This window comes from Syngnathus typhle, linkage group LG3 (assembly GCF_033458585.1).
Source record: "Syngnathus typhle isolate RoL2023-S1 ecotype Sweden linkage group LG3, RoL_Styp_1.0, whole genome shotgun sequence".
Lineage (NCBI taxonomy): Eukaryota > Metazoa > Chordata > Actinopteri > Syngnathiformes > Syngnathidae > Syngnathus > Syngnathus typhle.
In genome coordinates, this window is record NC_083740.1 from 21,277,110 (window position 1) to 21,294,547 (window position 17,438).

At 42.1% G+C, this 17,438-nt stretch overlaps 1 protein-coding gene across 6 annotated transcripts in view; it reads left to right on the forward strand.

The window, feature by feature from the left end:
- The window catches only part of LOC133151836 (centrosomal protein of 44 kDa-like), a 30,399-nt gene that overhangs the window by 9,169 nt on the left and 3,792 nt on the right, over positions 1 to 17,438 (forward strand). For 3 of the 6 annotated variants that reach the window (XM_061275215.1, XM_061275212.1, XM_061275208.1), the window contains 6 exons: positions 5,732 to 5,806; positions 9,616 to 9,762; positions 11,954 to 12,082; positions 16,254 to 16,352; positions 16,875 to 16,946; positions 17,152 to 17,189. In XM_061275215.1, the coding sequence (XP_061131199.1) occupies positions 5,732 to 5,806; positions 9,616 to 9,762; positions 11,954 to 12,082; positions 16,254 to 16,352; positions 16,875 to 16,946; positions 17,152 to 17,189 (560 nt within the window). The remainder of the gene's footprint in view (positions 1 to 5,731; positions 5,807 to 9,615; positions 9,763 to 11,953; positions 12,083 to 16,253; positions 16,353 to 16,874; positions 16,947 to 17,151; positions 17,190 to 17,438) is intronic. The other 3 variants (XM_061275209.1, XM_061275213.1, XM_061275214.1) reach the window with 3 other exon arrangements.

The window sequence follows — 17,438 nt, forward strand, 5'->3', positions numbered from 1 at the left end:
TTGGTCCATATATAAGGCGCACCGGATTATAAAACGCACTGTCGGCTTTTGAGGAAATTGGAGTTTTTTAGGTGCGCCTTATAGTGCGGAAAATACGGTAACTACCGTTTTTTTCCGTGTATAGTGCGCCCCCATGTATAGTACGCACCCCTAAAAATGGCATGCTGATGCTGGAAAAAAGCTTGTACCCATGTATAATACGCACCGAATTTTTATGAATTTTTTTTAAAAAAAAATTTAATTTTTTTTTTTTTTTTTTTTTTTTTTTAAGTCCCAATGATCGTCACACACGCAGGGAGGCAATGGGTCCCATTTTTATAGTCTTTGGTATAGTCTTAACTAGGCTGGATGTAATTTTTTTTGTTGGCGTTGATTTCTCCGACTGCCCGTAAACGCACCACCGCGCTCCGTGCGCATGGAGCGTGTTTGAAGTGAACAGCAGAGAAGAAAGGAACAAGGCAAAGTGTTGTGAAATAAAATATTACCTGTAATACGGATTTAGGTAGAGAACTGAACTCTCGCTCTTTATATAGCTGACGTGTCTTGCTCATCCGTTCTGCGCATCTGTAATGGCGGCCTCCGTATGATATCCGGTTTGCGTGTGTGCGAGAGCGAGAGAGAGCGAGAGAGAGAGCGTGCGAGAGAACGCTCAACCGTAGCGCGCCGCCGACCGCCCAACTGCACCGGGCTGGCCGATTATTGTGACAGAGCCGTCGCTGAAATTTAGAAGATATTTTTAAAGTCCTGATGTACTTTCTAAAATTTAAGTGGACCTCAGTGCGCACTGCGCAGGGAGCTTAATTGGTGCGGTCGCGCAACTGCAGCGCGCCGGGCGCTCACTGTCGCATTGCTTAAAGAGCGCCTTTGTGTTTTAGGATGAACAGCAGAGACCAAAGGAACAAGGCAAAGTGTTGTGAAATAAAATATTACCTGTAATACGCATTTTGTTATTTGCAGATTGAAACTGCTAATTAAACTGTGAATTGAAACTAATAGGAAGAAAACAACTCTCGCTCTTTATATAGCTGACGTGTCTTGCGCATCCGTTCTGTGCATTTTATTTCACAACACTTTGCCTTTCTTCTCTGCTGTTCACTTCAAACACGCTCCATGCGACCGCAATGCTCTCGTATCAGACGCTTGCTCGATCACCTGCTCGTTTGCTGTCCCGTGCGCGCACGAAGCGCGGTGGTGCGTTTACGGGCAGTCGGAGAAATCAACGCCAACAAAAAAAATTACATCCAGCCTAGTTAAGACCATACCAAAGACTATAAAAATGGGACCCATTGCCTCCCTGCGTGTGTGACGATCATTGGGACTTAAAAAAAAAAAAAAAAAAAAAAAACTTTTTTTTTTTTTTTTTTTTTGTACCCATGTATAATGCGCACCCCGGATTTTAGGACAATAAATTAGTAAAATTTTGCGCACTATACACGGAAAAAAACGGTATCACATAAACCAGTGGTCCCCAACCTTTTTTGCGCCACGGACCGGTTACATGTTAGAAATATTTTCGCGGACCGGCATTTATATAAATAAATAATACATTTATATAAATAAATAAATAAATAATACATTTATAATAAATATATAAATGCGATCAAATAAAATGATACGACTGACATAAAAACAAGTACAAATGACAAAAATAAAACTCACCATTACGTTGAATTAGTGGGAGCACTGAGTTTGTTTCTCGGAAACGAGCCGGTCCCATCTAGACCTAATCGGAGACAATGACACCCGAAGTGATTAAGGTTTGTCTTTTATTGCAGGATGCTTGGTCTCCGTGTTGAAGCAGTTTTGAATGCTTCATTGCCTGGTTAGTTAGCCTGTCGCCACATATTAGCTTTGCGGGCTCGACTGGGGAAACATGTCACGTGACCGGGACGAGTGTCTTGACGCACCGTTTCATCAGTGATACCGGTCAGGGTGGAGTGATTGGATTTGTTTACTACCCCAGTAGAAAGTGTGTTCACGTGTACTGTAGCACTATTCAAACTGTGACGCTCTAGTCTACACAAGGAGCTATGTGCATGCTGGAAGTCTACCCTAGACCCAGGAAGTTGGTCAACAAGAATTAAATTAGGTCAGTACTTCTGCAGGGCCAGAAGAGAATGCCTTGCTGGCCCTGATTGTACGATCAGTGTTTGCAAAAACCAAAAACGTTTGGATTATGTTCCGTGATGAGGTCATTAACGAGAACTGCTTTTGTATGAAGCGATATAATATTCATAAAACCGAGTTTAAGTGTAATCCGTCGATCAGGGTTCATGTCGATCGAAGGATTTTTAAACGAAATGCGAGTAAGATTGTGTTCTCTAGGCCTGACATCACCTCTCAAATGTTTATTAGCGCGGTGGGACGATACGACCGTGGGAATTTGATAGTAAATATTTGTTACACATGTAAAATGATCTGAAACAGGCACCGTTTCATCAGCAAAACCGGTCGGGGTGGAGTGATTGGATTTGTCTAATCACAAATTAGACAAATAGCACTATTGAATAGCACTATTCAAACTGTGACACTCTAGTCTACACAAGGAGCTATGTGCATGCTGGAAGTTTACCCTAGACCAGGGGTGGGCAAACTTTTTGACTTGCGGGCCGAATTGGGTTCTAAATTTTGACCGGGGGGCCGAACCAGGAGCAGATGGATGTAGTGTTTGTGTGAAGTAATATAAATGACATGTAAAGGTCATTGCATAAAAGGTTTTTACTTTTAGTAGATACTAAAGCATGGATTTTGAAAACAAATGCATTTATTAACAGAATTTAAAAAATATTTCACCAAAAAACTACTTTCAGTGATTCTTATTAAATACGACACTGTTATGATGAATAACATTTTCCATCACTTCAGCGCCTGCAGGTCAGATTTATGAAATATGTTTATCTAATGAGGCGAAATCACATCCAACGGCAAACATTCTGACCAAATACATCATCTTGAAGAATCAGTGAAAGAATACATCCATCCATCCATCCATCCATTTTCTGAACCGCTTAGTCCCCACGAGAATATTGACGTGACAGCCTACACTCGAAATTTGGCACTGATAGATGAAATTACTACGTACTACTGAGTACGCACGCACACGCACTTGTGAGTGTGCACCGAGCTTTCTGACACGGCTCCCGGGAGTAAATGCGCGGGCGGGCGCTTCCCCATCTACTGGGGGAACATAGTAATTGCAGGGAAAATGACCCCAAAAAAATTATTACAATTTATTCAAGTTTGGCGGGCCGGATTAAACGGCCGTAGTTTGCCCACCCCTGCCCTAAACCCAGGAAGTTGGGTCAATTTGACCCAACTTTGGGTTGTTTTGCAAAAATAACGATCCATCAATTTTCTGTACCGCTTAGTCCCCACGGGGGTCGCGGGTGTGCTGGAGCCTATCCCAGCCATCATCGGGCAGTAGGCGGGGGACACCCTGAACCGGTGTCCAGCCAATCGCAGGGCACACAGAGACAACCATTTGCACTCACACCTAGGGATATTTTGGAGCGCTCAATCGGCCTACCAACCATGTTTTTGGGATGTGGGAGGAAAACCCACGCGGGCCCAGGGAGAACATACAAATTCCACACAGGGAGTGCCGGAGGTGGAATCGAACCCGCCCCCTCCTAACTGTGAGGCGGACGTGCTACCCAGTGCGTCACCGAGCCGCCTGCAAAACCCACTTTGAATAATCCAGGTCGGTCAAATTTTTTTAACCCCTAATTTGGGTGTTTTAAACCCAGCATTTTTAATGGTGTAGCCTACAATGTTCTCCGCTACCCTGGGTCTTTGTGTGAAATGTATCTACAGTAAATCCCCCTGCAATGTGTGGGGTATGTCCCAGAACATCCACGCTGTACATGATCACTGCAACATAAAAGTACACATCATAAAATTCACAACACTTAAAAAACTTAAAAAAATCTTCTCCTCTAATGCAGTTTCGAAATTATTCAAACACATTTAAACATGCATACAGTATGAGACGACAAGATCAATGAATAACACAAAAATATTGTGCAAACAATGTAACGTGTACTCAAGACGACAATGATGTTCCAACCCTAAAATAGAGGTGTCGCCTTTATATAAAATTGACAAATTTGTTATGTTACTTTATACCAGGGGTGGGCAAACTACGGCCCGTGGGCCACATCCGGCCCACGGGACCGTTTAATCCGGCCCGCCAACCCTGAACAAATTGTATTATTAAACTTTGTTTTTGGGTCATTTTGCCTGCAATGACTGCGTTTCCCCAGTAGATGGCGAAGCGCTCGCCTGCGCATTTACTACCGGAAGCCGTGTCAGAAAGCTCGGTGCACACTCACAAGTGCGTATACGTACTCAGTAGTACGGGCATGGCGCGCTCTCGCTCTATTCGTAGCAGTCCCGAATTTAGAGCGTGGGCTGTGACGACAGCATTCTTGTAATTCGCGCGCTGAATTTTCAGATGCAGTTTTGCGCTAAAGCCACCCACAAACCTTCCCCTGGAATCCTTCCATTAAAATGAGTGGCCCGAAGAAAAGAAGTGAGTGCTGAATGTTAAAAAAGAGTGGCCAATTTGGCTCGACGTACGCGACGTGACGTTCAGCCACATGAACGTCAACATCAACCCGTCACAGATCGAGGTAAACGGACCAACACCTCGGATCTCTCCTAAGAATTGCCACAACAAATTTTACTCCAGACTATGACGCAGTAGCAAAAAAGGGAGACCAACCACACTGTTCCCACTGAAAATGAAGGGGAGGCATTTTGAATATGATTTATACACATAGCACGGATTGAAACTAGCGACCATTCTCATTTTCAAACAATGCAGGATGCTCAAGGACATTGATGCACCACCTATTTGCGACTAATCTTAACCTGTAAAGTTCTTAAAGCTTACGGGAAGTGTTTCCCGTTTCCTCACCTCCGTTACCAGGTGTTTGTGAGTTAAAACTCTGCTCTGATTTTCAGATACCCCTCACCGTGTTGCTGTTTTGATTACTTTATTTGGATGTATGCTTTCACCGATTCTTCAAGATGATATATTTGGTCAGAATGTTTGCCGTTTGATGTGATCTCATAAAATAAACATCTTTCATTAATCTGACCTGCAGGCACTGAAGTGATGGAGACTGTTATTCATAATAACAGTGTCGTATTTTATGAGAATCACTGATAGCAGTTTTTTAGTGAATTATTATTATTATTTTTTTAATGCTGTTAATAAATGCATTTGTTTTCAAAAAACTTGTTTGGAATATCCATGCTTTACTACCTACTAAAGGCCAAAATCTTTTATGCAATGACCTTTACAGGTCGCTTATATGACTTCACACAAAGCTTACGTCCATCTGCTCCTGGTTCGGCCCTCCGGTCCAAATTTAGAACCCAGTTCGGCCCGCGAGTCAAAAGGTTTGCCCACCCCTGCTTTATACTGTGGTCATATTAAAATATACTGCACATAACAGTAATACAGAAACTGTATCTACATTTTTCAAAACCAACAAAAGAACCAGTAAGTATCAAGATTTTGTCTCCAACTCTATTTGTCGATGGTCCTCATTGCATATAAGGTTAATTAATTAAAATTAAAGGAAATGTCAAAACTCAGTAATCTAATCCTCTTTAATGTCCTGCCATGCCTAAAATGCATATGCAGGGACTTGTTCTCTTAATTTACTTATCTTGTCTATAAGCATCTATTTTACTTATTGAGCTTTATGGTGTGTTCTCTCAGCCCAGACTCAGAAATCCTGTCGCACACAAGGAGACAAGAGGAGCAGACCATGCAAAATTGAATATGCCAGATACTGTAAGTATACAATATAATAATGTAATACAGAAACACTGATCAAACCCGATGCAGTAGAACAAAAGTATGGCCCTTCTGTTATCAGACAGACACTACACACTGTACGTTGTCAACTAGACAGTACAGAACACCACCCCTCAAAAAAATGTGTATATACAGTATATAATTATTTTAATTTGACACCATATTGACCAGTTCGTTTTCAAAATGCCTTCCTTATAACAGTCAGATTTATGACACTGTCAAAAAGTGCCTGCATTTTTAGCAAAAGACTACACCATGATAGCATAATCATACTCACTCGCACTCAAGAGAATTGTGCACAAACTCACTCAATACAGCTAAACCTCGATTTTACGTGGACTTTGGGGTCCAGAATTTGGGAATCGCGTTAACCCGAAAGCACATAATCTAGAAAGTCTTGGAAGGGGCAAATAAATTCAGATCCATGCATATGAGCATATTGGGAAATTGCAGTAGGGAAATATGTATACACATGTTTGCATTTGAGGAATAACATCATTGTTCGAGATAGAAATAATACGACATAATTCACCATGTAGTTTGTGCGAGTACCGTATTGGCCCCAATATGAGACGACCCTGATTATAAGACAACCCCCTTTTTTTCAAGACTCATGGTTGAAAAAATACTTTTTGAACACCATATTAAATCTTTATACAGAAAGTAATTACAATACATCTGAAACAAATGATTTTAACACTATATTTGGAAAAAGCATGTTATTTTGCCTCATTCAAATCATGCAAAAACTGTATCACATCTTAATATCTGAACATTTAAATATATAAACTAAAGTGCAATTACATTTGTGAATGAATGGCTTCTGGTTTTTGAAATGTAAACCACCCTACTGTTTCTCCATTTTCTGTTATCTCCTCTTATTTTCTTCTCTTTTCTTTCTTAGCGCTATTTTTTATTTTTCTTCTTCATGCTACCGCTAATTTTATTTTTATTCTTCGTGACAGGGGTTAGCTTTGGCCTGGGGAGTTAAGTTCAGCATTCGCTTTAAAGATATCTGGCGCAATCTAGCGTTGTGAATGGGTATAATGTCTACCCAAATGTAAGACGACCCCCACTTTTTCAGTCTTATTTCAATGCAAAAAATACCGTCTTATATTCGGGCCAATACGGTAGTTACCCTACCTCTGCTTACTGCTGGTGGGTTTGTTCCATTGTGCTAATGTACAACCTTTGCTATTGCTGCGGTTCCTTTAAGAGAGATGGAAAAGGGGTTGACAGCTGGGAAGAACAAGGAGAAAAAGAACGACACACCGTTGCGTAATCAAAAGTAGAAGCTGCCTCTTGTCTTTTAGCACTGCAATTTCTACAATATTGTCGATTTAAAATACCATAGAAAAAAATTGGGGTCCCGGACCAAACCGAGTTAGACAGATAGTCGCGTGGAATCAAAGCGCATAAAATCGAGGCTTAGCTGTATTAGGCCTTTCATCTTCTTTCACTTTCATTTATGTCAGTGCTTCTCAATTATTTTCTGTTACGCCCCCCCCCAGCAAGAAGAAAACTATTCGCGCCCCCCCTTCCCCACCGTGACTATCCTAACTTGTCTTGTAAGTCGTAAAATGTTGCACTGTCGCAAACGTCACAGAAGTAACAATGAGAGCGCCACTGCCCCCTGCTGTGAAGATTCGCAATTACACTTTATTCTAGTACTGCCAAAAAAAAAGCCTGTTCCCCAGGATCACACGCGCCCCCCCAGGGGGGCGCGCCCCACTATTTGAGAAGCACTGATTTATGTCATCAAATGAGAAATGAAAACAAAAGCAACGAAAAATACTTATTTTCCGCACCATCAGGTACACCTAAAACCTTTCATTTTCTCAAACACCAAAGGCGCACCTTTTAATAAGGTGTGCCTTTTGTGTGGACTAAATTCCAAAATCTGTAAATGTTGTTGTGTGGCTGCTACCACAGGAACGCAATATGTCAGCAAACACTATGTGTTACACAAAATACGTAAGATGACAGCGAGGAACCAATCAGAGGACATTGCGTTTTACTTAAAATACATAGGCCGGGGCGGTAAAGCAATAAACAAACGATACATGATACGTAGAGTACGTTTCTCCGCTGTGCATGATAAATTGTGAAGCAAACAGCATTTGGACCCTCTAAAATGGCATCAACAAAGAGACACGCTTACGAGGCACAATTCAAGCTTTCAGGAAAGCCGGGGTCATTGCCGAAGAACAACATGACAACGAATTTGACTCTGAAAATTACGAGAGGGAACTTGTCCTGTTTAATGGCGAACTTGCCCAACTGTTTAATTCGAATACAGAAGATGAGGAATTTGATGGATTTGCGTATGAATACTGATTACAACCAAATTCACTGTCTGACTCCCGGTGGGGTTTTTTTAAACACTAAGTCATGTCATGCATGTGCCCTATAATGCGGTGCGCACTGTGTGGATTAAGTACAGAATAGCACCCGCAATTGAGTCTGCGCCTTTTAACACGAAGTGCCTTATGGTGCGGAAAATATGGTATGTATGTACCGTAATTTTCGGACTAAAAGTCGCTCCAGAATATAGGTCGCATTAGCAATAAAATGCACAAAAACGTGAAAGAAAACATATATAAGTCGCTCCGGAGTACAAGTCGCATTTTGGGGGACATTTATTCGCCAAAATCCAACACCAGGGACAGACATGAACGAGCAACAACAGGCTAAACGATACGGTATGCTAACGTGACAAACACAAACCAGGAGCTGAGAACGGGCCTGACGTATTATTCAGAATTATTCAAATAACTATAACATAAATAACACGTTTATAAAACCGTCTGTGTCACTCCAATTAATTAAATCCATCGATCGTCCTTTGTCAACAATGGGTGCGCGGCGCTTGCACTTCAAAATATTCCACAGGCCCATATAACGATATATGAATTATATATCAAATAACTATTATATAAGCAATAATATAAAACCATCTGTGTCACTCCAAATCATTGAATCCATCGATCAAATTCCTCGTCCTTTGTCAACAACGCCGCGCGTGCGCCCTGACGTCAACCTCGTCATTATTCCACAGATCTAGTATATAACTATATTGTAGCGTTAACAAAGTACAAGGAAAGACGTGGGTTTGGTAAATGGCTCTTGATTTGACAAAGCAAGAGTTCAACGAGCCAACAACTACTAAACTGTAACAATAAAACCATATACAAGTTGCGAAACGAAATAAAATATATCAAATAACTATAACATAAATAGTTCACCGCAACACGGCCCGAAGCACCGGCGTGGACTTCCATCCCCGGAGGTGGCACTTCCAGCCATGGAGGTGGAAGAGAGCTCCATAGAATAGGACCGGGCGTGCGTAAAAGCCACGTCCGAGCGCCATCCACCGTCCTCGGACAGCCGCTCGGCCAAGCGCCGGCCCCAGACTTCCATCCACGGAAGTGAAAGAGCTTCGTAGAGTAGGACCGGTCGTGCGTAAAAGCCATAATAGTTTTTCAAACCTTCTGTGTCACTCAAACTCTTCGTACTCCGTGTCACTTCGAATCGAATCTTTGTCCTTTATGTAAACAACCGCCGCGCTGCTGACGTCACTTGAAATTCAAATTACAGTAATCCCTTGCTACATCGCGGTTCGTTTATCATGGTTTCACCTTTTTTTTTCTTTGGAAAATCTTTGGAAAAATTCACATGAGTCGCTCCTCAGTATAAATCAGCCCCCACCCAAACTATGAAAAAATCTGCGACTTATAGTCCGAAAATTACGGTATATTAATGACTCAACATATCTTTTGTTTCAGGTTTGTGAATCATATGCAAAAGATGACACATTGGCATTTCAGAGTGCAGTGCAGGCCTTGCATGATGAAGCATACTCATCCAATTTGTCTGAAAATGAGAACATAGGCCTGACAGAAAAGAAGCAGGTGGAGGATGACATTCAACATGTAAGACATTTTTAAAGCGCAACACACCTACCGTTTTTTTCCGTGTATAGTGCGCCCCCATGTATAATACGCACCCTAAAAATGGCATGCTGATGCTGGAAAAAAGCCTGTACCCATGTATAATACGCACCCAATTTTTATGAATTTTTTTTTATGAATTTTTTTTTTTTTTTAAGTCCCAATGATCGTCACACACGCAGGGAGGCAATGGGTCCTATTTTTATAGTCTTTGGTATGGTCTTAACTAGGCTGGATGCAATTTTTTTTGTTGGCGTTGATTTCTCCGACTGCCCATAAACGCACCACCGCGCTCCGTGCGCGCACGGGAAAGAGGCGTGCGGATGTGAAAAAGGCGGCTCTGTATGGGAGAGACGTTGAAGAGGAATAAAAACACCCTTGGAAACCAAAACTTGGTGATTTCAAGTTTCATTTCGAGGGACATTTGTCACGTCTCGTCCCCAGTTTTGCTATGTGTCTAGGTTGCCATAGTTTCTGTTCGCGTCGCCCCTCTCTTCCTGTGTCACCTCAATCGATGTAACGTGTTTTGTATTTAAGTCCTGTCTGCCCCTCGCTCACCGTCGGATCATTGCATGTGTTACTGTCATGATGTCTGTTTGCTTTCTGTTCCTGTCTTTGGTAATGTCACCCTGTCTTTTTGTTCCACGACTTTGTCGGTCAGTCCTGTTGTTGGTTTTGTTTTCTAAAAAAAAAAAAAAAAAAAAATTAAACATTTTTTGTACCCATGTATAATGCGCACCCCAGATTTTAGGACAATAAATTCGTTAAATTTTGCGCACTATACACGGAAAAAAACGGTACTCAAAAATGGGCTGCACCCAATAAATCTGTAAATAACTCAGTGGTGGGCAAACTACGGCCCGCGGGCCAGATCCGGCCCACGGGGCCATTTAATCCGGCCCGCCAACCCTGAACAAATTGTATTATTAAACTTTCTTTTTTTTTTTTGGTCATTTTGCCTGCATTGACTGCATTTCCCCAGTAGATGGCGAAGCGCTCGCCTGCGCATTTACACCCGGAAGCTCGGTGCACACTCACAAGTGCGTGTACGTACTCAGTAGTACGGACATGGCGCACTCTCGCTCTATTCGTATCAGTCCCAAATTTAGAGCGTGGGCTTTGACAACAGCATTCTTGTAATTCGCGCGCTCAGCTTTCAGATGCAGTTTTGCGCTAAAGCCACCCACAAACCTTCCCCTGGAATCCTTCCATTAAAATGAGTCGCCCAAGGAAAAGCAAGGTGGACACAGTGACGAGCGTTTAAAAGAGAGTGGCCAATTTGGCTCGACGTACGCAACGTGACGTTCAGCCACATGAACGTCAACATCAACCCGTCACAGATCGAGGTAAACGGACCAACACCTCGGATCTCTCCTAAGAATTGCCACAACAAATTTTACTCCAGACTATGACGCACTAGCAAAAAAGGGAGACCAACAACACTGTTCCCGCTGAAAATGAACGGGAGGCTCTCAAGTTTATTGTAAAAAAATGCATTTTGAATATGATTTGTACACATACGTAGCAGGGATTGAAACTAGCGAACATTCTCATTTTCAAAAAATGCAGGATGCTCAAGGACATTGATGCACCACCTGTAAAGTTCTTGAGGCTTACTTTAAGGAAGTGTTTCCCGTTTCCTCACCTCTGTTACCAGGTGTTCGCGAGTTAAAATTCTGCTCTGATTTTCAGATACCCCTCACCGTGTTGCTGTTTTGATTACTTTATTTGGATGTATGCTTTCACCGATTCTTCAAGATGATATATTTGGTCAGAATGTTTGCCGTTTGATGTGATCACATAAGATAAACATCTTTAGACCTGCAGGCACTGAAGTGATGGAGACTGTTATTCATAATAACAGTGTCGTATTTTATGAGAATTACTGATAGCAGTTTTTTAGTGAATTTCTTTTTTTTTTTTAATGCTGTTAATAAATGCATTTGTTTTCAAAAAACTTGTTTGGAATATCCATGCTTTACTACCTACTAAAGGCCAAAATCTTTTATGCAATGACTTTTACAGGTCGCTTATATGACTTCACACAAAGCCTACGTCCATCTGCTCCTGGTTCGGCCCGCCGGTCCAAATTTAGAACCCAGTTCGGCCCGCGAGTCAAAAAGTTTGCTCACCCCTGTCTTAACTCATGCATCTCATTTGGTATGTCTTTCAGTCTTCTGATATAGAGCGAAAGATTTCTGTCATGGAAGGTCAAGTTGAGAGTCTTCTTTGTAGTCTTCAAAGGCTTAGTACCTTGGAAGCCCGTCTGGAGGAGCTAGCGAGCAGGACTAACACAGAAAAGGTAATGACACTTATTTTATACCTGTAGGCAGTATACAGTGATTTATTCAACAGACTTTAAACCCGATTATTTTATTGTGCTGATGATTGTATGGTCATGTAAACACATAGCATAGTGTGCTATTCAATGTATACTGATGGAAAAATACTGTTTTGCTCAAAGGGAATGAGTCGATCCAAAGTATAACTTCCAATATCAAAATATGCATCATGAGAAAAAATCATATGTAAGTCCCTCTGGAGCAGGGGTCACCAACCTTTCATAAACCGAGAGCTACTTTCTGGGTACTGATTAAGGCAAAGGGCTACCAGTTGGACACACACTTCTGAAATAGCCAATTTGCTCAGTTTGGCTTTCACTATGTGTTATTGTCATTTCCAGTTCACATGTAAGTGTGATTTTAACAAGAATAGCAAAAATACAGTCAAACCTTGGTTTTTGACCACAATCCGTTCCAGAAGGCGGTTCGATAAGCGAATCGGTCGAATTTCGAATCTATTTTCCCATTACAAATAATGGGAAAAAAAATAATCAGTTTCAAGACAAAAAAACCCCGCCTTTTTTAAGCATTTTTTCATTTGCGCATATTAGTCCGATCGCGCAACTGCAGCGCACCGCCGAACGGGCAACCGTAGCGCGTCGCCCACCGCGCAACTGCACCACGCTGGTCGCATTATGTGACAGAGCCGTCGCTAAAATTTAGAAAAATATATATATTCAGCCAATGGCTGGAAAAAGCTGGACTGAAGGACAGCACAGAGGCACTCATCATGGCTGCACAGGAACAGGCTCTGAACACCAGAGCAATAGAGGCCAAGATCTACCACACCAGACAAGACCCAAGGTGTAGGCTGTGCAAAGAGGCCCCTGAGACAGTCCAGCACATAACAGCAGGGTGTAAGATGCTAGCAGGGAAAGCATACATGGAACGTCATAACCAAGTGGCTGGCATAGTGTACAGGAACATCTGTGCAGAGTATGGACTGGAAGCCCCAAGTTCAAAGTGGGAAGCACCCCCTAAGGTGGCAGAGAACGGGCGAGCCAAGATCCTGTGGGACTTCCAGATCCAGACTGACAAGATGGTGATGGCGAACCATTGTGGTGGTGGACAAACAGCAGAAGAAGGCCGTTGTAGTGGCTATAGCAATACCAAGCGATGGCAACATCAGGAAAAAAGAACTTGAGAAGCTAGAGAAATACCAGGGCCTCAAAGAAGAGCTTAAGAAGGCCTGGAAAGTGAAGGCCTCGGTGGTGCCCGTGGTCATTGGGGCACTTGGGGCAGTGACCCCCAAACTGGAGGAGTGGCTACAGCAGATTCCAGGAACAACATCAGACATCTCAGTCCAGAAGAGTGCAGTGCTAGGAACAGCCAAAATACTGCGCAGAACCCTCAAGCTCCCAGGTCTCTGGTAGAGGACCCGAGCTTGGAGTGGGAGACCACCCGCGGAGGGTGAGAAGGGAATTTTTTATTTTATTTTTTTTATATAGCCGGGCGCTCACTGTCTCATTGCTTTAAGAGCGTCTTTGTGTTTTAGGATGGCTTTACTGCTCCCATTTGCTTTCTTTGGAGGCATGATTAAGGGTTAATACAATCCTCAAAGTAACAAAAATACAATAACGTCAGTCAACAAAGTCAGTCGGCATCTGGGCCGCGCGGTCGGGTTTTCTCGGGTCATCCGGGCTCATCTTGCGAGGTTCGACCTCCGAATTTTGTTCGACAACCGAAGCAAAAAAATCTCGAACTTTTTGTTCGAATTCTGATTTGTTCGAGAACCAAGACGTTCGAAAACCAAGGTTTGACTGTAAAAGAAATAGATGCAGCTCACTGACAAGTGCCGCTATTTGAGCTAATTTTAGAACAGTCCTGCGGGCGACTCATGCGGTCCTCATGGGCGACCTGGTGCCCGCGGGCACCGTGTTGGTGACCCCTGCTCTGGAGTATAAGTCGGATTTTTTGCGAAAAGATTGAGACAAACAGTAGAGCTTGTACTTGCACACAAAATCACCGTTCCCTCGTCATTGGTGCATTTGGAATTAGGACTATTACAAATAATTAGTGCTCACTGTTTCATTCCAACAGTTGGGATACTCAAAATGTTGTTCAAATGTGCTGTTGAGTTATTCAGTATTCAAAAGAAAAGGAGTGCCTAGTTCATCAGGCAGTACAGAAATATAGAAATAGTTCAAGCACAAGCTGCTGAATAGTTACTCTGCAGTTGGAAAAATTGTGAGTGGAGCACGCTCTGCCTCTCTGAACTCTCAGAGCGGTGTAAGGCCATCAGAATTTTCAAACGCTTCTAGTGTTGACGGTTGGACAAAACTTGCGCTTCAGACTACTGAAAACTATGAAAAGACAATTCTTTTTAGGTTGAATAGCTTACCTTAACTTGTATGCCTGGTCACATTGAGCCCAAAGTTAAACTCCTGGTCAGTTATTGCGCCTTTTAATGCTGTAAATCAGGGGTGGGCAAATTTTTTGACTTGCGGGCCGAATTGGGTTCTAAATTTTGACCGGGGGGCCGAACCAAGAGCAGATGGATGTAGTGTTTGTGTGAAGTAATATACATGACATGTAAAGGTCATTGCATAAAAGGTTTTTACTTTTGGTAGATACTAAAGCATGGATATTAAAAAAAGCTTTTTGAAAACAAATGCATTTATTAACAGCATTAATCAGCTATCAGTGATTCTTATTAAATACGACAGTTATGATGAATAACATTTGACATCACTTCAGCGCCTGCAGGTCAGATTTATGAAATATGTTTATCCAATGAGGCGAAATCACATCTAACGGCAAACATTCTGACCAAATCCATCATCTTGAAGAATCAGTGAAAGAATACATCTAAATAAAGTAATAAAGAAATCAATAGTATTGTTGGTTTCCCTTTTTTGCTAGTGCATCATAGTCTGGAGTAAAATTTGTTGTGGTAATTCTTAGGATAGAGCCGAGGTGTCTGTCCGTTAACCTAGATCTGTGACGGGCTTTGTTGACGTTCATGTGGCTGAACGTCTTCTCACACACGTAGGTCGAGCCAAATTGTTCACTCTTTTTTAACATTCGGCGCTCAGTGTCCACCTTTCTTTTCTTCGGGCCACACATTTTAATGGAAGGATTCCAGGGGAAGGTTTGTGGGTGGCATTAGCGTAAAACTGTATCTGAAAACTCAGCGCGGGAATTACGAGAATATTCACGTCACAGCCTACACTCCAAATTCGGCACTGATAGATGAAATGACTACATACTACTGAGTACGCACACGCACTTGTGAGTGTGCACCGAGCTTTCTGACACGGCTCCCGGGAGTAAATGCGCGGACATTATACTCTTTCATCACAGCAACATCTTCATTGCAAATCAAACACACACTTTCTGTTGATTTCTTTGAAGAAATACTCATTTTCCCAACGTGTTTGAAATATTCTACACTCACTTGCTATTTTACGTTTCTTCGGTCCAGCCATTTCTGGGGACTCGCGGTAAAAGTTTTTCTTCGCTTGATTTCATTTGTGTGGCGGGCTCCATCTAGTGTTGAAACTGAGAGGTGCAACAGAGTTGAGCTCAAGCTTCTTGTGTGGGCCATATTCAATTATGTTTTCAGAATTTGCTGCGGACCAACAAAAACTGCAGTTGGCCCGCGGGCCGTAGTTTGGACACCCCTCTTGTAAATCCTTGTTGTTGCGTAAGGAAACCGCAAGCATAACTTGCCATATGGCAACCATGACTATAATTGTTCTGCTTTCATTTCTTCAACGTTTTTGATGGTTGACAAATACTTTTGGTGCATTACCGCCACCTTCCTTTGCATGTTATAATGAAGGTGGCCTGCGAGGGTAATGAATAACCACCACTACTTGTACTTCCATTTCTTGCTGCATTTTGTTAGTTTGCAAATACTTTTGGTGCATTACTGCTGGTGGAAATAAAGTGGCAGTTATGTACAGAAAGTCAACACAAATAGGGAACATGGATTTTGTGTGCCGGTCCCAACTCTAATTTTAATTTATACAAGTCGCACCTGGGTATACGTTGGAGGACCAAACAAACCAACAGAAAAAAGAGACTTACAGTCCCAACAATACATAAATCAAACATCATTCATTCAATTCAATCAGTGTGTTTTGGTGCCATCATCTCAACTAAAATCATACTGTTATGTTGTTTCAGAAGGAAGGAGAATTGATCACAATATCAAGAGAGAGCTGGGAAAATCTAAATGGTCGAATCCTACTACTGGAAACCAAATTTGAACTTGGCCACACTAAGGTAGGATGAGCACTTCTGAACAGATTTGAGGTGCTGCTTTTTTCCAGTGTGCTTTATCATTTGTGTTTTAATTGATTCCAATATAGAACAGTATTTTATGTCACGCCTGAAAATAAATTAAATATTCACTTTGTATGTCAGTTTTGTGTGCACTGCACCACATAAGAATAATAGAATTAACATGTAGACTGGAAAAAAAGCAGCTACCCTTCCTTGAATGACCAGCAGCCGCCACAGATTTTCAAATATAGCGCTCTGTTTTGATTTTAATTCCTTGGAATAGCGGTTGGTAGTTTGTCACTCAAAGAGCCTATTGGGTGTTTTGCGTGCCTCTGCCATCTTTTCCCTAATGGATCATTGAGCACAATGATTTTGCCTCACAAAATTGTTGCCGAACAACTTGACAGGACTAGGAAAGAAAATTTAGCAATTCTGTTTAGCTAAGATTCCTGTGTCCTTCCCATCAATTTGACTGTTGCCTCTGAGAGTTATTGTAACATTACCATTTTATTTTTGTTATAGTCAAGTGCTCCTCCACCATCCGAGTTATCTGCCCCATTCTACTCTTTCGCCTCCAATTCTGATGCTTCCAAGGTGAGACCAATAAGCACTGCCATCACTGTGTTGTGGGAAAGTAGAAAAAAAAGTAATGAAAAAATAACAAATTATTGTTTTTCTTATTAATTCAAACCAAGCAGGCATGTGAATGCAGCTATTGTATCCTATTATCTGGCTCGGGAACATCTGTTACCCAGAATGAATCAGTTCAGCTCGCGTTTCTTTCCTCTTGTTTGTCCAGAGTGATATAAAAGACAGACTGGAGAGGATCGCCAACATGTAAGTGATTACTTCACAAAAGCATCATGATAAGATCTTTACAGTGGAACCATGACCTGTTAATGAGCCAAAGTAATTTTTAAATGAATAAATGAATGGAAATGAAATATATCAGCTTCCAGCCCCTGAAAAAAGTTGATTTTGCGTGGAGCCAGAGCTGTCGCCTGGTGAGGAGCGGACGATTGCCCCCTACGCATGGCCTTCAGAGACAGAGTAGGTTGGCAGGTGCCCAGCTCCGCCAGCAAGCGC